Raw genomic sequence first — 22558 nt, 5'->3', positions numbered from 1 at the left:
CTACCACTGTTATCTGAGAAGGAGGGGAAGAGAGGTATACAGATCAACCTACATAATTAAAAAGACTGAGCAACTTTTCTTTGCAAAAACTTGGAAGACTTACCAATTAGATTCCTGAATTTCTTTTTGGCTTCTGCTCTTTCCTCTGCATCAAAGTACCAAACAGTCATAGCATATCTATGAAAGACAAGGGAAATGAAATTTAGATGAAAATTGGGGAGAAGAGTAACAATATTCATATGCTTTGAAGACCAAACACTAATAAAAATATTTTTAAAAGAAAATCAAACTCCAGTAGAAAAAATATAATTTTACTTTTAAAAGATCCATTTTAGGTTTACTTATATTTACTATCAGATTTAAAATTCTCAACCTTTAGCAAATCTGCTGTTATTTCCCCTTAACCTATAATAGAATAACCTATCATAACCGTAAGTGTTTTGAGTTTCTGAGAGTATAGTTAAAGAACTACTGTACTATCATTTCTACATCATTGTTTTCTCAAAAGGCTGACAACTAATTGTTATAGGTTTATTAGCCCTGAAACAGATTAGTAGTGGTCTGGGGTATCACTAGCTATTTGTAGAAAACACATTTGACAACTAGAAGCCAGGCGATCTGGATTTTCACCCTGGATTTGCCAGAACCTACTGTGTAAAACTATGAGCATATAACCTATCACTGATAAGAGTCTGATTTTCCTATTCTCTATTCCAAGCTAAAGACCACACAATATACAGTCAGCATTTAGTGTTCTTGGGCCTCCATTTCCTCATATGTAAAAAAGTGGGGACTGGACTAGATAGAATGAGAATGGAGCTAATATAACATGCTTTTTGCTTAAATGTTTACCTTTGGCACAAGTCGGGATTTGCGGGTTTGTATTATTTAAGGGTACTATGGTACCACCCAAAACAAAATAAATTTTTTGAAAATTTTACATGATATTCCCTTTGGATTTGCCTCCACCTCCCCCCAAAAAGAGGTGTCTATGGGAGAATTAGAGAGAAACTGTTATTCCTACTAACTTTAAGTCGTAGAATTAATGAGCATTTCAAATCCAAAGTTTTGGTTTTCTCTTGCCTAGATATCTAAAATTTTCCCTTTAAACATAATCGATATGAGAAAATTACTATAGTGTGATAAGCTACTCAAGGTCATACAGGAAAGTCAAATAAAGGTCTTAGTTTCTTCATCTGTAACATGAGAGGAGGGAGGGAGGAAAGGTTGAACTAGGTTAGGTACCTACAGATCTTTCTTGCCCTTAACAATAAAAACAAAGAGATATGATTCTGTTTGGAAATGATGCTTTGGTTATTCCAGAAGAAAATCTGCCCTTGGGAGTATCTGTCATTCTTAACATTTTACCTTGTAGCGTAAGAAGGTTGTACTTCATGTGGGTTCCTCCGATCTGACCAGAAGAAAAGTAGCCGGTCGAAAATAGGTTCCACATCTGCTATGAAGGACTTTCCTTCAGGGAATATTCGAAGGATCCCACCGTGTAGCTGAAAAACAAAATAAAGGTTACTTCCTGAGCAGAGATATAATTCACCAGCTGGGATGAACATATCAACCCACTATTGATGAGGAACGGGGAGTCAGATTCCCCTATTCTATTCCATTCCAAGTTGGAGCTCGAGCACACACATGTGCATGTGCACACACACACATTCTCCATTGGAAGGAAGGCTACACCATTTGCCTATTTATGACCTTAGCTAAATCTTTTCATTTTCCTGTACTAGACACTGAATGACAATGTTATAAACGGGTAAATAGAAGTAAAATATTTTGAGGTTCTTAAACTTCTAAATGTAGTGCTATTTGAAGATCTTTAAGGATAATCATAAGATAATTTGAGGCATTTAAAAGTATCATGTTTGCAGCTCAGCAGCAAGAATTAGAAAGAGAAATCCCATTCAAAATCACCTTAGACAAAATAAAATACTTAGGAATCTATCTCCCAAGACAAACCCAGGAACTATATGAACACAACTACAAAACACTCTTCACACAACTAAAACTAGACTTGAGCAATTGGAAAAACATTAACTGCTCATGGGTAGGACAAGCCAATATAATAAAAATGACCATCCTACCCAAACTTATCTATCTATTTAGTGCCATACCCATTGAACTTCCAAAAAAATTTTTTACTGAATTAGAAAAAAACATAACAAAGTTCATTTGGAAGACCAAAGGATCAAGGATATCCAGAGAAATAATGAAAAAAAAAAATACAAAGGAAGGAGGCCTTGCAGTCTCAGATCTCAAACTATACTATAAAGCAGTGGTCATCAAAGCAATTTGGTACTGGCTAAGAGACAGAAAGGAGGACCAGTGGAATAGACTTGGGGTAAGTGACCCCAGCAAGACAGTCTATGACAAACCCAAAGATTCCAGCTTTTGGGACAAAAATCCACTATTTGACAAAAACTGCTGGGAAAACTGGAAGACAGTGTGGGAAAGATTAGGTTTGGATCAATACCTCACACCCTACACCAAGATAAACTCAGAATGGGTGAATGACTTGAACATAAAGAAGGAAACTATAAGTAAACTAGGCAAACACAGAATAGTAAACATGTCAGACCTTTGGGAAGGGAAAGACTTTAAAACCAAGCAAGACCTTAAAAGAGTCACAAAATGTAAAATAAACAATTTTGACTACATCAAATTAAAAAGTTTTTGTACAAACAAAACCAATGTAACCAAAATTAGAAGGGAAGCAACAAATCGGGAAACAATCTTTATAACAAAATCCTCTGACAAAGGTCTAATTATTCAAATCTATAAAGAGCTAAATCAATTGTACAAAAAATCAATCCATTCCCCAATTGATAAATGGGCAAGGGACATGAATAGGCAGTTTTCAGCCAAAGAAATAAAAACTATTAATAAGCACATGAAAAAGTGCTCTAAATCTCTGATAATCGGAGAGATGCAAATCAAAACAACTCTGAGGTATCACCTCACACCTAGCAGATTGGCTAACATGACAGCAAAGGAAAGTAATAAATGCTGTGCAAAGTCAGGACATTAATTCATTGCTGGTGGAGTTGTGAATTGATCCAACCATTCTGGAGGGCAATTTGGAAGTATGCCCAAAGGGCGCTAAAAGACTGTCTGCCCTTTGATCCAGCCATAGCACTGCTGGGTTTGTACCCCAAAGAGATAATAAGGAAAAAAAACTTGTACAAGAATATTCATAGCTGCACTCTTTGTGGTGGCCAAAAACTGGAAAATGAGGGGATGCCCTTCAATTGGGGAATGGCTGACCAAATTGTGGTATATGTTGGTGATGGAATACTATTGTGCTAAAAGGAATAATAAAGTGGAGGAATTCCATGGAGACTGGAACAACCTCCAGGAAGTGATGCAGAGCGAGAGGAACAGAACCAGGAAAACATTGTACACAGAGACTGATACACTGTGGTTCAATGGAACATAATGGACTTCTCCATTAATGTCAATGCAATGTCCCTGAACAATCTGCAGGGATCTTGGAGAAAAAACACTATCCACAAGCAGAGGACAAACTGTGGGAGTAAAAACACCGAGGAAAAGCAATTGCTTGACTATAGGGGTTGAGGGGATATGATTGAGGAGAGAGTCTAAATGAATACCCTAATGCAAATACCAACAACATGGAAATGGGTTCGAATCAAGGACACATATGATACCCAGTGGAAATGCGCGTCAGCTATGGGAGGGTGGTGGGAGGGGGGAGGAAAAGAATATTATCTTTTTTTTTTCCAATGAATAATGTTTGAAAATGACCAAATAAAATAATGTTTAAAAGGGGGGAAAAAAGTATCATGTTTGATTGGAAGAAGGAAAAGATTTGTGGTTTCATTAATGATGGGCAACTACTGGTGAGGAAACTCCTCCTACCAATGTAGGTTGGCACCTCCTCTGCAATTGAATGGACTTTATAAGAAAAAAAAAAGTCTTTATGAGTTACCTAGAATACTGAGAGGTTGTGATATTTGGGGAAACAAAGTTAGTAAGTATAACAGGCAAGATTTGAACTTAGGTGTTATTGGCTTCATGACCCATTCTCTCTCCAAAATGTCATGATGCCACTACCAATTAAATTTTTTAAAAATTATTACTCTTTCAAAATCTGATGTGTTCAAGGACACACTTTGGCCTCAGCATGTTGGGGGAAGGAAAGCCAAGATGGAAGAGATGAACTTTCCCCTAGTATTTTCATCCATTCATGTTTTTCTTGCTGGTTTAATAGTCTCTCTGGCCCCCAAACAAAAACCTTAGAACTTCTCTAAGGCAGCCTGTGTCTGACCTCAACTGACAGGAAGTAGGGATGCTGAAAGTTCAGAAGCCAAATAAGCTGGAATAATTCCCTCACTTCCCAAACTACTAAATCATCCTTGAATTTTCAAAAATACCTCAATCCAGATACACTGGTTTTTAAATCTGGATAAGCGTACACACACATTATACACATTGTCAAATATATAAAATAAGCCAAGACTCCCCTGGAGTTCATACTCTTTGATAAGCCATGGCAAGTGGCCACTGATGAGATATTTCATTCTGTGTGAGAGAGGCTGTGTGGGAAATTCTCTCTTGGGGATGCTTTTATATCCTAGAGCATCAGTTTTGTGAAACTCTCTCAGTATTGCTGCTGGGAGGAAAAGTGTATTTTGTTGCTACTAATTAGGTTTCAGCAGTCTAAGTCACGTCAGCTCTGGTTGGGCTCAAAGTTTGATTCTTCTGCTCTAAGAGACAAGTAATCTGGGGTGAGGTTTTTGGGGGGCTGATTCTACTTTAGAACCATTATTTTCATTTTAGCTCCTTTAGTCCAGAATTTGGGGGGGCAGAGAAACAATTTCCCCAAAAATATTATGGAAGAAATGAACATCTTAGTATTTTTGAAGTTTTCTCTTTTTTTTGAATTATATAACTTCTCCCCTCAAACTTCTTAGCATAATCACCTCCCCATGCCTAGATCTCAATGCACATTTATACATACTCCAAAAAGTCCCTGACATACCTTGGAATCCCAGTTCTTGTTCAGATAGTAGATGCAGGTGATGCAGCGCCCATCTCCATTGGGGTTGTCTACATGTCGAACATAACCAGTGCCATTCCCAGGATAGCAAGCCACCATTGCCTAATAGGTAGATGAAAGAGATAAAGTATTTATGAAGGGCTTGCTATGTGTCAGGTGCTAATTAAACCACTAATAATATAATAAAATTGAGCAAGACAGTCCCTGCCCTCAAGGAGTTTATATTCAAATGGGAAAAGAAAACAAATAAAAGGGGCATGGATTACACATCATGGTACAGAGAAACTCAGAGATAAATAGTTACTGACACAACCTAATGGGTCCTCCAAACAGAATTCTATTACTATATGGTTTCCCAAAAGTCTCCATGAACTTCTAAGTTTTACTGAATTTGGACTTGTGCAATATCCTTTATACTCTTTTGTCTTTGGCAAGTAGCTGCAGCTGTTCTAATTCTCTTTTGATACAGAATTTTCAGCCTAGAAAAAACTCAACTCATTCATAAACCCACTTTCCTCAATGCTATTTTCTAAACTTATAATCAAAGGCAGTCTCTTTTCAGCTGGCAATCTTGGAAGGAAGTGAAAGAATGAGGTGCCCAAGTGAGCAAGGAATACTGTACTAGACATGCAACAGTCAAGGACTATATGCCATTCTAAGGAATTCAAAAGGGAAGAATGTCTTGTTTGAGACTCATGCACAGGCAGGACATAAAAAGGAGAAAGCAGCATCCAGAAGTCCTGGGAACCCAGTGTGCATCATCACTAAGAGAGCTTCTACAAATCATTCAGGTGTTTTTTGTGAGATTTCCTATTCTGAAGCTAACTTCTAAAGTAGGTCCACAGCACCAAAAAGGACTAAAAATAGTTTGATATACTAGAAAAAGGGGCAAGATTTTAAGTCACATATCCATTATTTAGTAACTACTCTACTGGACAATGGTTGAGACTCCGTTTCCTCATCTGTAAAAATGTAAGGTAATAGTTGTGCTATTTATTGGTTCACAGGTTGAATATCAACTAAGATAAATATACATAAAACATTTGTGAATGGGGGTAGAGAGGACATAGAAGAGAAAGAAAAATAAATCCTTGTTAGTTTTTTTATTTAAATTTATATTTTTTAAAAGTACTAACAGTCTTTCACCAAACTCTAAAAGTCCTAGGAATACAGGTTTAGATCTAGAAAGGAACCTTAAGGAGCAATTTCATCTGATCTCTTCATTTTATAGATGAGGAAAAAGAAGGCGGCTCTATGATCACCTAACATAAACCTTTGGGCTTTAATTTCTCCTTAATAAAGCAATTGCAAGATAAAATCAAAGTTAAATCAACAAGTTTACCAATCAATGAACAATCCACCATTATTTTAAATGTCATTTTTTAAAGTGCTATTTTTAAATGCCCTGGAATTCTAGAGATGTCACATGCCACTAATGGACAAAGAGATGGGGAAACCAAATTATCGACTATCATTTTTTACTTATTGAAAAAACCAGATTTACTCTGAGCAGGGCTCAAGACAGGAGAAAGAGGGCAAGAAAGTTAGTTGGGAACGATGTCATGACTAGTTAATTTTAATGTTAGTAATGTCACCTAGTTAGTTTTTTCCTGTTAATTGTTTTCAGATAGTCAAGACGCTTCTGGCTCTCCTGGAGAACCAGAAGGCAAGCACCAAACCGAATGTGAATTACTAGACAACAAAAACTTGATGATGTCATAGAAAACTTATGCAGAGGATGGAGAAAAAGATGCTGCTAAGAATCAGACCTGTTCTTCATAGTAAATATTTTTAAATTAATTTTAAACTTCTGAACATAGCAAATATCAACTAAAAGGAACATTTCCATAAACAAAAAAGAATATAAGAGGATTGTACATGAAATTAAGTCGCAGCATAACAACATTTCTTTTTCTTTTTAAGTATATTATAAATTCAACCTGCAACTTTCTTTTTAAAAAAAAACATTCCTCCTTTTTTATTTTTTTAATACTTCAGTAAAATTTTATTTTTTTTCCTAATTATGTGTAAAAACAATTTTTGGCATTTGTTTTTAACATTTTGGGTTCCTCGCCCTTCTCAGGATGGTAATCATTCTGGTTATATGAGTTCTATCATACAAAGCTAAATTCACCATTTTATGGGAAAAGATACATTTTTTAAAAACATAGAAGAAAATAAAATGGTCTAATTTAATCACATTTGGGATCTACTAATTCTTTCTCTAGAGGTGGCTATCATTTTTCAACATGTGTCCTTTGAGGTTATCTTGGATCATTGTTTTGATGAGAATAGTTGTTATTCACAATAGATCACCATACAATATTGCTATTACTGTTTACAATGGTCTCCCTTTACTCTTCATCAGTTCATGTAAGTCTTTCTAGTCAATTTATAACTTTTAAAGCACCATTCTTTGTTGGTTCCTTCTAGCCTCTTTGGTACATTATCCTTAGAAATTTAGGTTGCTCTAAATAGCAGTGTGTGGAGGGAATAAAATGGGTGAGGCACTATCCTTCCTTCTTCTTTCCTCTCTTTCTTTTATTTTTGCAAACCTATCACTACTACTCCTCACTCCCACTGGGGGAAAAAAGGAAAACCCATATAGCAAATAGGCATAATCAAGCAAAAATTTCCCACATTAGCAGTGTCTGAAAATGTTTAACGTACTTTTCCCCTCTTTTTAAAGCATATATCATTAAGAAGTTGTACATCCTGAGTCAGGAAAATAAATTAGCAACACAGGCTAGAGTCCTTTCCCTCTTAATTCAGTTCATATCCAGCTAGATCAGTAATTCCTTCAACCATTTTAAAACCTTGAGTATAGACACATAGCAGAATCTTCTGGTCACATTTCCTGACAAATGGCATCTTGCCATCATTGGGAAGACGGCCAAGATTATGCTCAATGCACAGAAGGGAAACCAACACAATCTGTCCAATCATTTTTACTTAAGAGAACTTAGAAAGCATGAGTTAGCTATTGAGAATGCTCCCAGCTTCCTGCTACTCTGTTTCTATTAGAATATAAGTATGCAAAAGTAATTTTGCCTTGGATGGAAATTAAAATACAAGAAATTGAATGCATTACTTCACAATATCACCTCATTTTAGAAAGAATCAATTGTTTTTTTAGTTGGGTCCGACTCTTAGTCATTCCACTCAGAGTTTTCTTAGGAAAGCTACTGGAGTGGTCTGCCATTTCCTTCTCCAGCTCAATTGAGAGATGAGGAATGAAACAATGAAACAGGGCTAAATTACTTGCCAAGGGTCTCACAGTTTAGTAAGTGTCTGAGGCTAGATGTGAACTCATAAATATAAGTCTTCCTGATAAGCCCAGTGCTCTATCCATTGTACCACCAAGCTGTCCCAGAAAAATTAAAGGGATATAATAATCGCTAACATTTTCACTGCTCTTATAATGTGCCAAGCACTGTGCTGAGTGCTTTACGATTATTATCCTTTGATCCTCACAACAATCCAAGGAGATAGGTGCTTTCTTTCAGGCTTTCTGTTCTCAGTTTTTTTAAAAATGCCTCCATGACCCTCTTTTGTTGGAGGAAGGGGGCAACCCTATTGACCATGTCTAACAAAGGAAAAATGGCTGGTAGGTGGTGCAGTGGTACAGATGAATGCTGTGCCTGAAGCCAAGAAGACTCATCTTCCTGGGTTCAAATCTAGCCTCAGACACTTACCAGGTGTGTGACTCTGGGAATATCATTTAACTCTAGTTTGTCTCTGTTTCCTTATCCATCAAATGAGCTGGAAAAGGAAAAGGCAAACCAATGTAGTATGATAGGTGAGAAAACCCCAAATGGGATTACAAAGGGTCAGAAATGAATAAACAACAACAATAAGGGAAGGAGATAAGTAATGCAGAACAACTACTACTTCAATCTGGACTACATCTATTATTTTAAGAACTTTTGACAATGTTGGTGGCACATTTTAATATTTTAAGAAATCTTAGATTCATTTGATATAGATACTACATTTCAAACCTTTTCATCCCTTAATTCTTAAGCTGGGGACTGTCATCTTTTTTTTTTTTATTAACTATATCTTGATATGATTAAATAATTGATTTCCTCATGTAATTCTGTTATTTTTTATGCAATTCAAGATAGAATGAGAAAGGGTCCATAGACTACTGCCTAATGAATCATAACACAAATTTTTAAATCTCTGTTTAGTAGATTGTTTCAGGAGTTTCTTTGGCTAAATAATGACCACAAATCATAATCACCTATCATGATTATCTGTAGGTGGGACAAGGTAAGAAAGAAAGAGAATTTTTTTTAAAAATCCTTGAGGTATGATTATGAAAAGAAGAAAATACTGAATTTAAAGAGTCAGGAGATATAAACTCTGGCCACCAATTAGCTCTGTGAACTAACCCTATGCATCTTCTCTTTAGGAAAATAATGGGTTAGGTTAGACTAGAGGCTCTGTGGTCATTTCCAGGTCCAACATTCTGTTTTTTGTATAAGTGATTGAACAATTTCAGAATACCATTTAGTATATTATATTCTATATTACAAGACCTAACCTAGACTGAAAAACCAAAATATAATATCTCCTAGGAATCTTACCACCAAATTGGAAGCTTTTTTCACACAGTATTTCCTTTTTCAGACTTCAGACGTTAAGATTTTGGCTAAATTCCCATAGGTCTTATGGGAAGGGAGAGGAAATTCCTGGGTCCAGTGATTGCAAAGGTAAATATTCATCCTTTCCAGTTTGCACCTGATGTCATTTGAATAAAGCTTGAACAATGAAAGGAAATCATTGTGAGTCTCCTAGAGCCTGTTGAAACTATATCCAGTTTTATCAGTGTTGCCTGGCTCAGTGCCATAGGAGATATAGGACTGGATTTCCAGCTATTTACCTAGAATTCCCAACATGTTCTAAAGTAACCCAAGAAGTCCAAACAAGCTGCCAGAATGTTATTTTTATAACTGGCCATGGTGGGTGCCAACTTGCTGCTCAGGGCCACTACAAACATAGAAAGCCGAGGTCAACTAAGTTGCTATCTCTGCCTCCCTGAGCTAGGTATGTGTATGGGATTGGGAGCATAGAAAAGAGCAGAGAAGAGAGCTTCAGGACAATAAGAACCTTGCCAAAGTGCCTGGATTACCTTGAGACAAACATACAAAGAAAATCTTACAAGGATGCTAGTGACTTTTTTAATTTCCCCAAATCCCTTTTGAAATTAACAAAAAATGTTCATGTTGATTTGAACGTTATCTATTATTTTACTGGCAGAGGGGATTCTCAATAAGGAAAGTTTTAGTGCTAGTGAGTTTCCTGGGGTACTAGAAGATAAATGACTTACCCAGAGTTGAGTTAATGTGTCCTTTTTCACCATCTCCCTATGATACTTTCTAAACTCTGGCCATCATCACTATCTGCCCCCCAAACAGAACTTTGGACTCTCATCCTGGGCACCAGGCTGTGATAGGTGAGCTCTCATCAATAACTTCTTCCAAATCAGACCTCCCCAATATTTCCAAGACATCTCTACATCATGTTGTCTGCACTCTGGCCATCAGCTCATTTTCTTCCTATTGGAACTCTAAATATCATCCAATGGAAAGTTGGCTAATTGGTAAGCTTTTGCCTTATATTGCCCAGAACCAGGCATCCTGGTCTCTTCCTGGTCATCTCTATACCATATGGTACCCATCCCTTTATTTCCTCAGGTTTCCTGTCTGTGTCTCCCCAACCCTCACTGGGAAGGTAAGCTACTTAATGCAAGGATTCTCATGCTCAATTTTATTTGCATCCTTAATGTTTAGCACAGAGCCTGGTATATAGTAGGTGCTTAATAAATGCTTTATCCATCCATCTACATGTAAGAAGTGAGAAATGAGCCGAGGTTTTCTTTACTCCCAGCCCAACTTTCTATGGCTGACTCTGCATGGTCTTAACAAAAAAACCAAAAATGTACACATCTTTTGTGTTTCTATTTTCCAATTCTTTCTCCAGAGGTTTGCATCCCCAAGTTATTCTTCAAACATTAATTAACTCTATAACTATAGATAATGTTCTCATTTTGCTTTTTCACAATTTCTTGTTGGTTTTTCTAAGTTTTAAAAGAATTAACCTGCTTATCATTTCTTATAGCATGGTATCATATGCCACAACTTAGCCACTTCCCAATTAATGGGCATCCCCTGAATTGATTTCCAGTGTTTTGCCACATATGGCCTTTCTAATAAATAACATAATTAGTAGATGTTCACCTACAATCAAGAGTACAAGATGTGGGACTATTTTCTTGTGACGCCATGTGCTTCTTGTGACGCCATGTGCTCCCAGCCTATAAGTACCAGGGTCTTTGATCTAGCCCCTTGGAATACATCTTCATAGTGAATCCATAGCTAAGGGTTTGCTCGATTAGCAGATGATAAAGAACACCAGCAACAAACTCCAGGTACTCTAAATGGGTCACAATATCACAGGACCATGGGTATATAGAGTTGGAAGGGGCTTTAGAGACCATGTATAGGTCCAAGGAGATTACAGTCCACAGCTGGAATCACAGCTTTGCCTCAAGTCCCCAATCCAGAAAATCAAACACCATTAAAGATGTAATTCCCAAGGTGACATTACAGAATGGAGATAACATTTTTAGTATGGCTGGAGGAGCTGGAGGCTACCCTCTGCATTCCCAACCCAGAAACCAAATTCCTTTAATCAAACAACAAAAGATACTTGAAAGGAAGAAATCTGAGTCACACCACCAAATGCAAATGTTATCAGTTCCATTAAGTTCTCCACAGAAGGAACACACCACTCCAATCTACTTCTTAATGTACTGGCTCTCCGATCTTTAGTCATCAAATCTCAAAGCTTTAAACTGTAAGAATGCTAAATTATCTCCTGAATTCAATTCCCCCCAGCCCCAAGTTCAAACCAATTCACCCAATGCTTAGCTAATTTACCCATAGGAACCTTTGGGGTTTTTTTTTTTTAACCCTTACCTTCTGCCTTATCGATTCCAGGGCAGAAGATCAGTAAGGGCTAGACAATTGGGGTTAAGTAATTTGGCCAGAATCACATAGCTAGGAAATGTCTGAGGCCATATTTGAATAGACTCTCTGTGGGCCTGGTGCTCTGGCCACTGGACCACCTTAGCTGCCCCACCCAGAGTCCCCTGGAACCAGTCAGTCAATATTTCTTCCACTTCCTGTTTTTGACCTTTTACAAAAGGATACCAAGATCCCTGAGGTTGCTACTTACTAATGGTTACATCTTCACTCAATCCATCAATAAGATAAACATTTATTGAGTGCCTACTTTGTGTCAGGAACTATGCTAAGCACTAAAGATACTAAAAGATAGTCTCTGCCCTCAAGGAGCATAGAATTAAATGGGAGAGACAATATGCAAACAAATATAGACAAAGCAAGGTAGATACAGGAAAAATAGAAAATAAATAAATGGAGGAAAGGCAAATGAATTAAGAGGTGTTGGGGAAGGCTTCCAGCAGAAGGAGAGATTTTATTTGGGACTTAAAGGAAGCCTGGGAGGTCAGTTGTGGTCCATCATCAGAGCGGAGGAGAAAGAGTATTCCAGGCATGTGGAATAGCCAGAGAGAATGCCTGGAATGGAGAGATGGAACTCATAAGTGAAATAGCCAGGAGTTTTTCTATCCCTAGCTCTAAGGGCCAATCAAAACAGATCCAAGATAGCATTAGGGAGTAAGGACATTAGCAGCTGGGGAGTACCAGGAAAGAAATCAGAAAAAGGTGGAATGAGCTGAATCTTGAAAGAAACCAGGAATTTTCAAGGTGAAGTGAGGACAGAGAGCATTTCAGGCATGGAAGACACAGACAGTGCAAAGCCAAAGAGATGGAAATGGACACAAAGCTTTTGTGTTTGAATGTACTGAATCCTAGGTTCAGAACATAAAGACTAACTCTGGAATAAAAAGAAGGGAGTATGGGGAATGACAATTATTGAGGAAAAGAAAATAAACCTCTTTTCATTGCCACACTTAAAATGTTTGCTATGCTTCTTCTTGCAGATAGTTTGGTTTTTTTTTTTTTTACTAGCCCAGGTACTGAGGTGCTTTTAAAAGAAATTTTAGTGAAGTACCCAAATTGCCATGTGTAACGTGAGAAGATCTAAAAGAGGCAAGGTCTTTTAATGGCAAATAAAACCAAAATATTAATGTCAGTTATTTTCCATTTCACTAATGTCAAGAGGAGAGGAAAAGGCTGCAAAATAACCTCTGAAAATCTTTTGCAAGGGCAAGCACCTTTGATCCAGAGGGAAAATGAAAGGAAATAATTTTTGTGTGTAAGCTTCTTCTTGCTCTTTCTCCCTTCCCTCTAGGTTCCTATTGAAAAGGGTGGTACTTTGTCTTCAAGAATCTTTTACTTTCTGAATCCAATGTTTTCCCTTAAGTGCTTTTGAGACTACCAAGAAACACTAGCAATGGTAAACATATTTTATTGGGAGGAGTGTGGATGGTATTGTTGTTTCTCAGATTTCTACAAAGGCAACTGGCACAAAAATTGTCTGGCATCCAATAATTTCTTCCCATACCTAATCAATGTGAAATGAAAAAGTCAAAATATAAACCTAATTAATGAGGCTTACTCATATTTCTTCAGGGCAATCATTTTACTACTCACTTTTAAAAAGAATGAGTCCTAAATAAGAGTAGATTCTCTCTCTCTCTCTCTCTCTCTCTCTCTCTCTCTCTCTCTCTCTCTCTCTCTCTCTCTCTCTCTCTCTCTCTCTCTTTCTCTCTCTCTCTCTCTCCCTTCCTCCCTCCCCCATCTTTGTCCACATGTGATTTTTGTCTTGACTTTCATCCTCTTTTCCCTTCCTCTCCCTCACTCCCCTCTCCCACATGACATTTTTGTTAGTGGTCTCCTCACCATTTACTAATTAAAGTGAACACCAGCTTCTTTTATGCTTCCCCTATATCCCTATCTCCCCACCAAGAACTAAATTCCTAGAGATCCCATAGACCAGGACCTGTTATGGCCTTTGTATCCTCAGTGCCTAACACTGGGTGTGGTAGGTGGCTTATAAATATTTACTGAGTTAAATCATGTGGTAGTTCAGTAATGCCATTTTTCTGTTATTGCAAGCTAGATGGGAGACAGTGGAAGAAAACCGAAGAATCTCTGAGTATGCGCTCATAAAAACCCACCATTCTTGGTCCAAAACTGGAAAACGAGGGGATGCCCATCAATTGGGGAATGGCTGAACAAACTGTGGTATATGTTGGTGATGGAATACTATTGTGCTAAAAGGAATAATAAAGTGGAGAAGTTCCATGGAGACTGGAACAACCTCCAGGAAGTGATGCAGAGCGAGAGGAGCAGAACCAGGAGAACATTGTACACAGAGACTAATACACTGTGGTATAATCGAACGTAATGGACTTCTCCATTAGTGGCGGTGTAATGTCCCTGAACAACTTGCAGGGATCCAGGAGAAAAAAACACCATTCATAAGCAAAGGATAAACTATGGGAGTGGAAACACCGAGAAAAAGCAACTGCCTGAATACAGAGGTTGAGGGGACATGACAGAGGATAGACTCTAAATGAACACTCTAATGCAAATACTATCAACAAAGCAATGGGTTCAAATCAAGAAAACATCTAATGCCCAGTGGACTTACGCGTCGGCTATGGGGGGTAGGGGGGGAGGAAAAGAAAATAATCTATGTCTTTAACGAATAATGCTTGGAAATGATCAAATAAAATATATTTAAAAAAAAAACCCACCATTCTGTCAGTAAACTCTGGGTATTTAAAAAAGGATAAAAGTACCCACAAGACAAATATGAAAGGTAGCAAGTCAGGGCAGCTAGGTAGCACAGCAGATAGAATGCCAGGCCTGGAGTCAGGAAGACTCATCTTCCTGAGTTCAAATCTGGCCTTGGACACTTACTAGCTGTGTGACTCTGGGGGGCATGGGCATCATACTTCCCAAACCCAGGCAACCTACAAACAGAGAAATTCCTTTGCTCCCTTCTGTCCTTGTGCCTCCTAACCCAAGAACATCTAAAAACTTCTTTAAGACCCTAAGATTATTATCATCCTTGGATCATCCTTTATATTTGAGATGGACATAGAGATGCACCTCCAGGCTTCACCTCAAAGCCATTGGGCTGTATCTGTCCCCTAAACTATGAGAGTCTTCAGGCAGACCCCAGTCAGATGACCAAAACCCCCACTGAATACCTGAGTGTTTACCACTCTAGAGTCACATCTATACCATGACACATCATGTCCCCACTGTTGTAAAAATATATATAATCTCCAGAATTGATGGATTCTGGGAGCAGTCTTTCATCTTGCTATTCCACCTATACTATCTCCTCCTGGCCAGATTCAACATTACTTTCTAAATTAATAAATTTCTCTATTTATTTTTAAGCTAAGTTTTGAGTCTTATATCCTTGCAAAAGGTATCCTTCCTGAAGGGGGGGAGGGGCGTGTGTTTCACTTTTAGTATCCCACAACATGGACAGGTCATTTAATTCTGTTTTGCCTCAGTTTCCTCATCTGTCAAATGAGCTGGAGAAGGAAATGGCAAACCTCAAGGATCTTTGCCAAGAAAACCGCACATGAGGTCACAAAGAGTCAGACATGACTGAAATGACTGAACAACAACAATAATAGTTAGCAATCTCATTTTAGTATCACCCCACCTCACCAGGAAACAGTCTCCTTAACTGTAAAATAAGCAAAACAGGCTCAAAGGACTCTAATATTCCTAACTGTGTTTTTTTGGGGGGGAAAAAGTACTTTGTAAACCTTTCAAGTGCTATTAGATATGTGGTTTTTATCACTACTTTAGTGGTGTTTAGGTACTCCTCAACTGAAAGGGTAAATATTAACTCCATCTAAACCTTGCATAAATCCAATACTTTTCTTCCCTTCACAATCCTGACCCCAGTTTGATCAGGGCAATCAAAAAGACCATATTTCAGTGTTTCTTAGAGAGTATTTAAGTTCAAAAGAGCTTATATAAATAATGCTTAAACTTTCATTATTGATCCTACTGAAGAATAGGACAGCAAATGAAATGGGGGAAGGGAGGCCCCCTGCCCCTTTTATTTTTTTTTAATTCCTCTTTTTATGACACTGAAAGAAAAAAGTTACTCAAATATAATCATTGGAGACCAATACATGGGGAGATCCATCCCATTTTGGACCAAGTATCTTCCAGTTGAGTTTTTATGTTCACTGTTATCCTACAGTGATACACCCACATCACCCTTCTTCCTCCACTCCTAAATTGAGCATAAAAACCACGTTTACATTTTATCTTCTAAATCTCTAAGGAAAAACTTTCTGGGAGTGATTCCACTGAAATTTTCTGATAAATAGAAACTGAGTCCAAACCCAACACCAGTTCCATCTTCCTCATTTATCCTAATCCAGACACTCATCCCCCAAAGTCCCAAAAGTTCATTCATTTTTCTAGCAGTGTATGGAAAGGGCAAAATGGGGGAGGGTTATCCAGATTTTCCTCTAGAAACCTGATCTACAACATCCTCCTAAAAAACAAAAACTTTCAGAAAAAAATACGGTAAAAAGTGAGAAAATCAAAATGGAAATCAACAAGAAGCTAAACAAACAAATTCTAGATTTGCCTGCCCCTTCTTGGCATTCGATTTGAATGTGTTGGGAAGACAGAGGAATGTTTTGGCTAACCCACCATTGGCCCTGTAACCTCCTCCCAATTTATTCTAACACTTGCCTCTCGGAGTTGACATTTTTCAGGACCTTGATTCAAACCATGAACTTTTTTGTCCTCGGTTCTGTAGCATCCCAAGTCACAGAGCCATGGAACTTTGCACTCAGTTTTTCCAAGTTTAAGACAAGGCTCGAGGGATTCCTTTCCATTTGGCCCCAAAGCCTTTACCCTCCCTCCCGGACTCCTTAACTCTTCCTCATATCCTACCCCACCCCCATCCCCTTCCCCACCCACTCCCATCCCCTCTAAAGAAACCGCCTGAGACCAGGAACTTAAGAGGCCATTGTCATTACTTTCAGATTCCGGTTAATGACTTTCCTAGGAGGAGTTTCAGTGACAGCCCTCCAATTAGCAACTGTAAACAGCTACAGCAATATCGATTTATCAATAAAAGCTGTTTTGGTTTAGGATGTCGGCCCCTCCGCTGAGGAGGCCTGGCTCCCAGCCAGCTGGATGATGGCTTAATGACAGGGCTACGTGCGGGGCGTGAGGGTATCGGCAATCAAACACCCAACTTCATTCCAGAGAACACAGCCGAGAGAAAGAAACTGTTGGGGGGTGGGGAGGACTGAGGCGGACTCCACAAACTCCTCAGTTCAGTTTTCACCTGCCCCTTGAACAGTCAACAGCCTATTAACACTGTCATTCACCTCATCTAGGATTCCTCATATTCTGGAAAGCCTGTCAACCCCGGGTTTCCCCTGCTTTAAGTCACACTGAAATTAGGGATTTCACCATATCCTTTTGGATTTCACCACATCCTCCCCGAGTTACACAGAAATCAAGAATCAAGAAATTGCTTAGAATACATTTCTAGGCATTTATCCAGCACAAAGGCTCCTTTCTGCTACCCCTCTCAGGCGACCTATAGGGTCCCTCAAGTTGCCATTTTTTGGTCTGGGCTTAGCTCCTGTTAGGAAACTCCTTCCACCAATGGTGATCAACAACTTCTCAGAAACTTAAAATTCCAGAGAATTGTGCCGGGGCACTGTGGTCACCAAGCTAGTATGTCACACATCCAACTTGAATCCTTGTCTTCCTAACTCTGAGAATGGCTATCTTTATACAAACTGTCTTTATTCAGGTCAATTTATTTTTTGAAAAATAAGTGCACAAAGGAAACAAGCCAATACAAAACTTTTCACTAAAAGGGCACATTTGCCTTAAAAATCATAAACTGTTGTATATTATTGTTAATGATCCCAGCTACCAAACAAGCAGTAAACAAAACCCCCCAAAAAGCCATTATTAAAAAAGTTAAAAGCTTTTAAAAAGTTAGGATTAGTTCATGTTGAATTTCCCTCTGAAATTAATCCTTTTAACTCCTGGAAGAGCACTGTGACAGCAATGTAATTAACAGGACTTGGGAATCACTAATTAATGGATAGATAGCTCCATTAATTGGTGATTCTGTAGTCCTGCTAATTGAATATGGCTTCTTATCAGCTTCATAGCTTCTCAGATTTCAAGATGAAATGGGGTTTGGAAATCATCCAATCCATGATTTACTTTATTTTACAAATGGGGTAACTGAGGCCAGATTTTAAATCTACTTCTAAAAAATATTCATTAATTCATAACTCATAAATATTATCCAAATTTATCATCATAAGATGACTTGAACATCAATTCTTTTTTTTTTTTAATACAAATTCAGAGACTGGGATCTCAAGTATTTTTAAATGCTTATGTTTACATCATGTCTTCAGTGTTAAATACCTGTCATCCCTCTCCCAATTTCCCTTTTTCTCTCCAGAAATTTCTCTTTTCACCATACACATGAAAAAATTTGGGTTTAAAATGGGCATTTCTTGATGACAAATGCCAAGCCTAGGACAGACAAGGAACTGCAACTCTAAATTGAATTATTTGAAGTAGTTCTTATTAATTACTTCTCTTATCAAGTCCAGTATCCAGGTTTCTCAAATAAGATATTCACTCCACCAAAAGAACCTAATAGCTCTAGTTTCATGACACAAAGCTCTTGACTTAGGGCCTTCATTGATGTTATCTGATAAAATGATGCAGTAAAATTCTAAAAATATATAGATTGGCATTTTAGACTAAGTACTTTTCCAGTTGGGAAAGTTGTTTTCTCTAAGTAACTGTGAGTATTGACAAATCACTTTCGGAACCTTAGTTTCATCAAAATACTTGTACTCCCTACTTCCCAGTGTTGTGGGGAAGAAAAAACTTTGCAAACATTCCAGTGTAAGTTATAATTACCACCAAATTCCTGGCTTCTCCCCTGTGCACTTTTCTTAAAATTGACTTTGTAGCTGTCTATGTTCAGTGACCAGATCTGAAGATAAGCTGACTGCCAATTTGGCTCATTTCACAGATTTAGAAGTCAATTAGTCCATAACCTCATTTTTTAAATGAGGAAACTGAGGCTAGAGATATTAAAGATAAATGTCCAAGGTCATAGAGGTGATAAAATGGAAGAACTGGGACTTTAAGGAGGTCCTTTCCCTCCAAACCTTAGAGCTTATTTTCTCTGGTTCAGTGGACTTTTCTTCCTAGAACTGGGTGCTATATTCAGTTCTTTCATATGCCTTGTCCTGTGGGAAGGAAGTCTATAAAACTTTTAACCCCTCACTGACTTCCTGTTGACCTGGGTTCAAAACGGATTCTGACTTTGGTGCAAGGTCAGTAAAATCTGGGCTGAAGGACAAATTACACTGGGAATTAGGAATAAGAGGTTACTGATGGATATTTCTAATAAACAGTCCATGTCCAGGAATTCAAAAAGAAAGACTAGCTTTCTTCCCCTTAGGGCATATTAAGGGTGAGAAATGAGAAACATGGTGTGCTTCATGTCTAATTTGACACTGGACATACATAATATTTCAGCCATTCTAAGGATTAAAAAAACCTTACTTTTTCCATGAAGGCATGAAGACAGATTAGAAAAAAAATCTTAGTTGTAATTTAAGTTTTTCCTGGACTGATATACCACTTTAAATAGAAGACACTTGTGGTCCATAGAGAGAGTTCAAGCTTACCTTTTGGATATGTTTCAAAATAAGGTGTTTTTTGAGATGGAAAAGGGAATAACATGTACCTGTATTACCCAAATTAAAAGACAATTTAAAGTGAAGCATTGATGTCAGAGGATTCTTGGGGGAAAAGGCACTGGAGATGGACCTTATAATGAGGGATTTCAATAGATGAAGATGTCAGGAATGGGGAAGAGGCAGGAAGGAGGCATCCCAAGCATAGGCAATAGCAAGAGAATGAACTGAAGAGAAGACTTGAAAAGAGGGAAAGGGACAAGGGATATAGTCTAATTTGAGCTGGAGAGTCCTATGCAGAAAGGGGAAGAGAGATCAGGTCAAAAGCTAGCAAGATTAGGTAGCTATTTGTTGTAATAGTTGAAGTGAAAACCTAAGTGAAAATCAAAAGAAGGGATCTGAGGTAGAAAATGAAATATTGCAACATTAGAATAGGCAATCTTGGCAATTCAGTGGATTCAAGAGAAAGAGAGAAAAGAGAAAGGAAACTTAATCAGATGAAAATGTCAAAGAATCACCAAAATAAAATGGCAGCACCAAAGCACTGGTGTTGTGAGATGTGGATTTCTATGGAGCTTCCTCTATTTGTGCATTGTATATTTATGGGAGAGTGGGCACAAGGTATCTAAAAGACAGGGTTATAAATGCAGGGCAGATAGAGTCCTCAGAGGCCATCTATTCTAATCCCCTCATTTCAAAGATAAGGAAACTGAGGCAAAGGGAGGTTATTTGTCCAAGGTCACAGAAGTAGTTGTTTGATCATTCAATTGTGTCCAACTCTATGTGACCCCATGGACTATAGCTATCTATAGGGTTTTCTTGGCAAGGATTCTGGAGTGGTTTGTCTTTTCCTTCTCTGCTGGATCCATTTGTCAGATAATCAGAGGCTAAATGACTTTTCCAGGGTTACATTGTTAGGAAGTGTCTGAGGCTGGATTTGAAATCAAGTCATCCTGACCAGAGGCCCAGCTGAGCCACCTCCTAGGCATACAATTAAGTGACTTGCCCAAGGTCTCATAGCTAGGAAGTATTTGAGGCTGGATTTTAACTCAGGTATTCTTGACTCCATGTCTAGTGCACTTAACCACTGAGCCACATCTGCCTCCACAAAGATAGAAACAAGCTTCAATGAAGGGATTAAATCCACGTCCTCAAGACTCTGGAGCCAATGATCGAATGTTTTATTTAAGATTCTATTTTTTTACATATCTTTGCTTAGGAGGAGAAAAAGTTGCCAAACAAAGAGTTGTAAAGATGCGATTATAAGTTTAGGAATCAGGAAAGTGATGCCAATAACACTGATAGAGAAGGTTCAGGCCAGCAGGTTTGGGGACATGATAATGGCTTTGAGTGGCATGTCGAAGAGAAGGCAGTTAGAAATAAAATACTGGAATCCCTGAGGAAATATTCAGAATAGAACTACAAATTTGGGGGTCATCAATCTGCTGAAGCCATGAGAAATGGAAATAAAGAAAAAAGGGAGAGAAAAGACTCCAGGACAGAACTGTTGGGTAACCTCAGTTTAAGGAGCAGGAGGAAAAGGAGGAGCCAACAAGGAAGAAAGAGACAGTATGAGTATGACAGAAAGAGCATGAAATTTAGTTAGAAAAGCTGAGTTCAGATCCTTGCTTTTCTTTGACCTCAAGCAAGTTTCTTCTTCCTTAGCCTCAGTTTTTCTCATCTATAAAATGAGTAGATTGTATAGATGACTTTTAATGCCTCTTCCAACTCTAAAATCTATGTTCCAAAGGCTGGTCAGAAAGGTAATAGAACTGTAAGAAAATAGTGTCAAGAATAGGGCAGGAGAGGGAATTAAGAAGAAAAGAAGGGATAGGGAGGCAGGGGCAACTTGATTGACTCAATGGGTAGAGAGCTAGGCCTGGAGATGGGAGGTCCTGGGTTCAAAATCTGGCCTCAGACACTTCTAGTTGTGTGACCCGGGGCAAGTTACTTAACCCCAAATATCTAGTCCTTATCAATCTTCTGCTTTGAAACTGAGAGTTTCAATACTCAGTATTAATTCTAAGACTGGTAAGGTTTAAAAAAAAAAAGGAGTGGACCCACAATGTCTAATGCACACATATAAATGAATGATGACCCCCTCATACCCCTCATTGACTCTTAGAATTTATTGATAAGGTCCCCAATTAACCCTGAAGGTCATTTCAGTAAAGTGGGGAAAGGGTGGTTACGAAGTAAGGCAGTGACACATTATTCTTTCTAGAAGTTTAGCAGTGAAATGGGAGAGGGTCAGTATATGATAGTTTGAAGACTTAATAGGCAAGATATGGGTTTGTCCTTTTTTGATTTATTTGTTTTGAAAGGGCAGCAAAAGAGCAGCATGATTACAGAAAGAAGAGAAATGAGTCAGTAGAGAAAGATTAAAAGACATGGTGGAGAAGAATAATGGTTTTAGCAATGTCATGTAGAGAGATGGTTTAGGATGGTGATGGCAAATCCATGGCACAGGTGCCAAAGATGGCACACAGAATGCTCTCGGCTGGGACAAGGTCACCCCCCCCCCCCCACTCCCTTACTAGAAAGGCAGAGAGACTCAGGAAAAACTGCTCCCCTCCCCCTCTCCACCATGCCTGATCACATTTTTTCATATCCTCTACCCCTCTGCCCAGCAACCCAATGGGAGTGCACAGGAGGGAAGGTGGGCAGCTCACAGGGAGCAGAGATGGAGAGGAGCAGAGCACTCAGGCCACTCCCTTCCCCCCCTCTGCACTCACAGAGGACATTCCTCATTTCCCCCAGCCCTCTGGCCACAA

The 22558-nt window shown here is 38.4% G+C and overlaps 1 protein-coding gene across 1 annotated transcript in view; it reads right to left on the bottom strand.

The window, feature by feature from the left end:
- EGLN3 (egl-9 family hypoxia inducible factor 3) overlaps positions 1–22558 on the bottom strand; it is a 44145-nt gene that overhangs the window by 6246 nt on the left and 15341 nt on the right. Inside the window, exons 2-4 of the mRNA XM_007472504.3 lie at positions 5018–5137; positions 1369–1505; positions 104–177 (exon numbers count right to left, since the gene is read on the bottom strand). Coding sequence (XP_007472566.1) covers positions 104–177; positions 1369–1505; positions 5018–5137 — 331 coding nt within the window. The remainder of the gene's footprint in view (positions 1–103; positions 178–1368; positions 1506–5017; positions 5138–22558) is intronic.

This window comes from Monodelphis domestica, chromosome 1, assembly GCF_027887165.1.
Source record: "Monodelphis domestica isolate mMonDom1 chromosome 1, mMonDom1.pri, whole genome shotgun sequence".
In the NCBI taxonomy this organism is placed as follows: Eukaryota; Metazoa; Chordata; class Mammalia; order Didelphimorphia; family Didelphidae; genus Monodelphis; species Monodelphis domestica.
Note: the sequence above shows the minus strand (reverse complement) of the source record. Positions and strands in the feature narration are given on the sequence as shown.